General features: G+C 48.7%; 1 protein-coding gene across 1 annotated transcript in view; it reads right to left on the reverse strand.

Moving 5' to 3' along the window:
- MMP20 (matrix metallopeptidase 20) overlaps window positions 1–5,036 on the reverse strand; it is a 52,015-nt gene extending 46,979 nt beyond the window's left edge. Inside the window, exon 1 of the mRNA XM_045486594.1 lies at window positions 4,911–5,036. Coding sequence (XP_045342550.1) covers window positions 4,911–5,036 — 126 coding nt within the window. The remainder of the gene's footprint in view (window positions 1–4,910) is intronic.
- Between the last annotated feature and the right edge of the window lie 987 nt (window positions 5,037–6,023).

Below are 6,023 nucleotides of genomic sequence, written 5' to 3' on the forward strand. Positions count from 1 at the left end.
ATCAAAACAGTACTCGACACGGTCCTAGGCTCAGAGGAGATGTTCAATTAATATTTGGGCTCTTTTTCTCTAGGTAAAATACGCAAATTTGCTTCTTTGAAGAATTATCAGATGTCCCGAGGGCCTAAATCGTTCTGGAAACTTTCTCGTCAAAGTTATTGACAAGGTTTTAGCATCTTTTCAGAGTCAAAACATTCGGGGAGGCACTTAGATGTGCACTTAGAATTGCATTTGTGTTAATCCGAACCCTTGGGTGAGGTTGGCCCTGGTCAAGGATTTTAGGCACCCCCGGAAGTGTCCTATTTGCTCCCCACCTTTTCCCCTCCCCTGTTGTTAAAATTACAGAATTTTAAGGTTGGCTTTTGGGTGGTCTCTCTCTGCTTCTCTTTCAGTGTTTGAAAGAATAAGATAACGGAGGCCTAGAGGGTCAGTCCTGGCAAGCCAGTGGCCCAGGTCCACTCTCTGCCCCCAGCTCTTTGTTCAGTGCACTTCCCTGGCATCCTTCTAGAGAATCAAGAACTTAAAAAACTCAGAGTCAAGTGTGCTTCAAAACAAGGTAAAGTTCTAGATATGGTTTCTTCGGCATTTCTTGTGTTGTGGCTAAGCCACAGAACGGGAATCGTGAGGACTTCTGATGCTGTGTGAGGACTCTTAGGTTGCATATAATCTACGGGCCCAATTAAATACGTTATAACTCACTTATATTCTGGAATATTTGTAACTCTTGAAGGTGATGTTTAGGAAAATAGCATAAAAATAAAAATTTTCTTATGATACAATAATCAGTAATAAAGGTAGGAACCAAATATAAAAATTAGAGTATCTCTTCATGCACAGAAAGTAAAGTGGTATTAAAATCACCTGAATTTGGGGCGCCTGGGTGGCGCAGTCGGTTAAGTGTCTGACTTCAGCCAGGTCACGATCTCATGGTCCGTGAGTTCGAGCCCCGCGTCAGGCTCTGGGCTGATGGCTCAGAGCCTGGAGCCTGTTTCCGATTCTGTGTCTCCCTCTCTCTCTGACCCTCCCCTGTTCATGCTCTGTCTCTCTCTGTCCCAAAAATAAATAAACGTTGAAAAAAAAAATTAAAAAAAAAAAAATCACCTGAATTTAACATCTGTATTTGAAAGGTTTCAATTTCAATTTTTTATTTTCTTTAATTATGAGTTTATAATAATGTGATAATGAAATATATTATTTTTTTTAAAGCATTTTTATTTATTTTTTTTTCAACGTTTATTTTTTATTTTTGGGACAGAGAGAGACAGAGCATGAACGGGGGAGGGGCAGAGAGAGAGGGAGACACAGAATCGGAAACAGGCTCCAGGCTCTGAGCCACCAGCCCAGAGCCCGACGCGGGGCTCGAACTCACAGAGTGCAAGATCGTGACCTGGCTGAAGTCGGACGCTTAACCGACTGCGCCACCCAGGCGCCCCATGAAATATATTATTTTTAAGGACAACTTAATAACCTGTTGTTGTTTGAAGTGTTGTAGTGATATTACTGATTTTTTAAAAAAACAAAAATACAATAAAACTTTGGTTTAAGAGACTAAGCATTTTATCATTCCATCATTTTCATAGCCTTTATGCTCATCAGCAAAGCAGAATTTAAAGAGTTATGAGAGGGCGTCAGGTAAGTCACCTAAACCCTCGTTCATTTGTTCAAGTGCAGGTTATTGGACTCATGGGTTTGCAGGAAGCATCTGGCATTTGGAAATTTGGCTGGTCTGGTGTTTCCGGGCACAAGAGACCGTCCGTTGTCTCTGAACAAGTGGTCTGGGGAGAAGAGAGCCGTGCGGAAGCTAATTATCCTGACCCAGTTCATAGGTACCCCCTGGTACGCTGGCCACCGGCTACAGGACTCGGCCAGTCCCGCTGTGTGCCCTCTCCCGGCTCCTGCCACCAGCCTGGCGTGGCGGCCAGGCTCCTTCACCCCCAGCAGTCATGTGACTGGCTCCTTCTTAGAGTTCAGGTTCACCTTGAGTGCCACCTCCTCACAGAAGCCTTCCGGGACTACTCAGTGACAATGTCCCCCGCTGCCCCAGTCACTACCACCCAGACTCCTTCTGCCCTCAGGATCACTTATCACTTTGAAATAACCTTGGGCGCTTGTTGCCTGACCACTTGCTGATCTTCTCCCAGCGCCCTCCCCTCCCCCATCCCCACTGTCCCCACGTAAGTGCCCTAGGCCCAAGGATTTGACTTGTTTGGTTCACTGGTGTTTCTCGAGTGCTCGGAACAGACCCTGGCCTACAGCACACGGTAAGCTGTCAGTAAGTGATCGTTGAACAGATGAGCTTACGCTGCATGCTTCTGTAGTATTTCATCTGTTGTATCGTGAGGCTGCCGAAGCTGTTACGTGTAGAAGTCCCCCCTCTCCACAGGGGATACGTCCCCAAGCCCCCAGTGGGGGCCCGAGGCTTCAGGTAGATCTGAACCCTATATAAATACTTTTTCCTGCACGCACATACCTATGAGAAAGCTTGATTTATAAGTTAGGCACAGTGACAGATTGACAACAGATACTAATAACAGCGTAGAACAATTACAACGATATAGTGTCATAAAAACTACGTGAGTGTGGGCTCTCTCTCAAAATATCTTACTGTTCTGTACTCACACTCTTGTGATAATGTGAGGTGACGAAATGCAGCGAGGTGAATGGCGTAGGCGCTGTGACATGGCGGGTGAGCCACGTAGGCGCTGTGACGCGGTGTTAGGCTACCGATGACCCTTCTGATATGTCAGAAGGAGGATCATCGATTTCCCCACCATGAATGACTGTGGGTAACTGAAACCGTGCAAAGAAATAAGAAGTGACTGCTCTATTTCTATAAACTCTAAGGGGGGGGCATTAATTCTTTCTAGTCGCTGGGATCCACTTGAAAGTTTGCCCAGATCTTTTTTTTTTAAGTTTCTTTCTATTTAATTTGAAAAAGATACAGAGAGCGAGCGGGGGAGGGGCAGAGAGAGAGAGAGAGAATCCCAAGCAGGCTCCATGCTATCAGCACAGAGCTTGATGCAGGGCTTGAACCCACGAACCACGAGATCGTGACTTGAGCCGACATCAAGAGTCAGCTGCTTTGACTGAGCCCCCCACCGGTGAGTCTTGCCCAGATCATTCTAGCCCGCTCAAGAGTGACGGTTTGTTCCTGCCCCTAGTTGGTGACGGGGCCTGCTGTAGGCAGAAGAAGGCGCTGACTGGGTCCCTGGTCCTAGTTTGAAGGTCCTCTGAAAGGGAGAAGCGAGGGATCCCCAGCATCCGAAGGCCACTTCCCTCTTCCCCAAGACCCATTGTGAGCATATCTTTTCCTGAGACTTTCCGGTCTTCTCCCTGTATACACTGCTCAGGGTTAGCTGGTTTCTTCTGCGAAGGGCCAATGGGTAACGTTTTCGGTTCTGCCACACCTCGCCATCGTGGTCCAGAAGCAGTAGGCGAGAAGCAGACAGAAGGCCAGGGGCCGTTTGGCCCGATGACCCTCGTTTATCGGGACCAGGGCTACCCTCACGGTCTTTGGCTCCCTCGGATCCATTCTGGCCTCTGCGTGACTCTTCCGAGGCCACAAACACTCTGTGGTTCCTCAAAGTGGCATGACGAGTGCTGAGGGGACATTGCATGTGGGAGAAGGGACCCAAAGCCAGCCGGCACCGGTGAAACATGATTTGAAATAGACCCTGCAATTCTGAGACACGTTCTCTTGAAATGAGTTTACGTAACAGTGGGCTCATGTCTCGGGAAGCTGCATGTAACTGCTCTGTGCTTGGCATTCACGACGCTGTTCGTAAGCAGGGCTGAGAGTGAAAATATTGACTAGTTAGCTCACTAATCAGAAGGCACGAGTGGTGCACACAGTCGGTGAGTCCACGCGGGAGCGGGTGTGCAAACCATTTCCTCAGTGCCCCCACCAGCACGGTGCAGGGGTGCAGCCTGGCGGGTCGGAAGGCAACCCGGAGGCAGGGCTGGGAATCCCGGACGTGCTATCACTTGACAGACCGTTGAAAGAGCGCCTTTCGCACAGACACGTCTCATTTGCACACCTGTCACTAACGTGGGGAGTCCCATCCTTACAGATTATTCCCCCCCAAGATTTTATCTTTAAGGAATCTCTACCCACAACGTGGGGCTCGAACCCACAGCCCCGAGTTCAAGAGTCGCACACCCCACCGACTAGGTGCCCCTAGGATGTTTCTTTAGGTTAAAGATCACCACCTTCCGTTACATGCAAAAACCACTTGGAAGCAACTAGACACGAATCACTTTGAGTCACATGATCATTGCAAAAATTCTACCGTGCATCATTTGTATCGCATCCTCTCCAACCAGTTGAGAGAAGTCTTCCAAGAAGAAAATACAGAAAGTGTGTGTAAATAAGGTACTCGGGGAGTACGCTTTAGAGAGGAAAGGCTCGCAAGCGAGGAGCAGTAGACACCCAGGAAAAACTCGGCTCACTTTAGATTTTGATCCAGCTTTCCCCGAAGGAAGAGCCGTTTTCTAGCATGTGGACACAAGAAATCTTTTTGAGGTGACTGCCAGGAAACCCAACACTAAGTTCACAGCCCACCTCTAGTGCACAAAACTTGCACCTCGGTTTTTATTTTTCCGTCCCTGTTTTCCTCCTACGTTTTCCCTCAAACACCTGGTCTTTGAGCATCGCATGCGTTTTGGCAAGCCGCTTCGTTTCTGTGGGACACCAGCCACCTAGCTCTCCCTTTGCTTAGTCCTGCAGCACATACCCCGAACGCGCCCTAGACAGCAACCTTCGCCGTATGGGAGGCAGTGTCCATTAGACTCTACTGGACTCACAAGACGATGGCGGAACAGTGACAGATTTTTCCTTGTTTTCTCGTTACACCCTTTCAGGTTTTCCGGGGTGGAGGCGGGAAGGGGAAAGTGCGCAAAGACTCACAAACCTGTGCCAGGTGGTAGTTGTTTCTTGAGGTCCTGGGGGTGGCTGCAGGTGGGGAGGGGGCTGCGGTGGAGAACTTCAGAGCCGTGACGAGGAGCACAGCAAGGCCAGACGCGGGGAGCACCTTCATCTCCTTGGGGCGGCTCGGCAGTTATATCAGTCCCGGGGAAGGCAGACTGCGCGTTTGCACTTCGACCTTGAGCGGCTTTTATAGCGTCCACCGGGTCTGGGCCCTCGGAGCGAGGATGACTCATGTCTCAAAAGGTAATTATAGAGCTCATTTCTCTCCCTGATGATGGGGTAACACACCGGGACTCGGGAGTCGGGGAAAGCTTCGTTCTTTGTGATTTACCGAGTCTCGAAAGGAGAAAGACAGTCGGATTGAATGAAGTTTGTCAGCTGCTTACATAAATTGGGGTAAACTGGATTAATTTTAACCCAACTCAATGGAAACATTTGATGGGCCTCAGTGAGGGGGGCCTTTTTCCACTCTGATGGCAGAAGAAGTCAGTGATTCGAGCACAGTTTAATTTGTCCTCAGTAATTCTTCCCCCCGCCCCTCAAAACTCAATCCAGTCACCTGCCTCTTCTGCAGCCACATTTCTCAGTAACGAACTCTGTTCATGATGACGGTTCTGGGCATGTAGGATCCTGAATCATCAAGGAAACGTTACATTATACGGTGCTGACTTAGGCTGGAAAGTAGACTGAGCTGTTTGAAAACTCTTGAATAAGTTGATGCATGAGATCTATATTAGCTCACCGGAACACTGGACAGAAGTACCCGATCTCTGTGCACTCTGGTTACCTGGGCTCGTACTCTCTTTCCCGGCTCTGATTTAGATGTTGGTCTGGAGATGGCGTGGAGAAATGGGTTTCCTGGCGCAGAAAGCACTTTGGCATCAAAGTGAGACTCAATCTTGAGACACTTCCTAGCTGTGTGAGTTTGGGCATGTTGTCTAACCTCTCTGAACTTTGGTTTGTTTCCATCTGCAGAAGATTGACAGTACTGGTGTAAGCTCAGCGTTCTAGGAGAGGCACAGCACACAGCGTGCTGTCTGATGGCCACTTGGCATCCGGGACGCGTGGACCCAAATCCCAGGTTGACACCTGTCCA

This window comes from Leopardus geoffroyi, chromosome D1 (assembly GCF_018350155.1).
Source record: "Leopardus geoffroyi isolate Oge1 chromosome D1, O.geoffroyi_Oge1_pat1.0, whole genome shotgun sequence".
Classification (NCBI taxonomy): Eukaryota; Metazoa; Chordata; class Mammalia; order Carnivora; family Felidae; genus Leopardus; species Leopardus geoffroyi.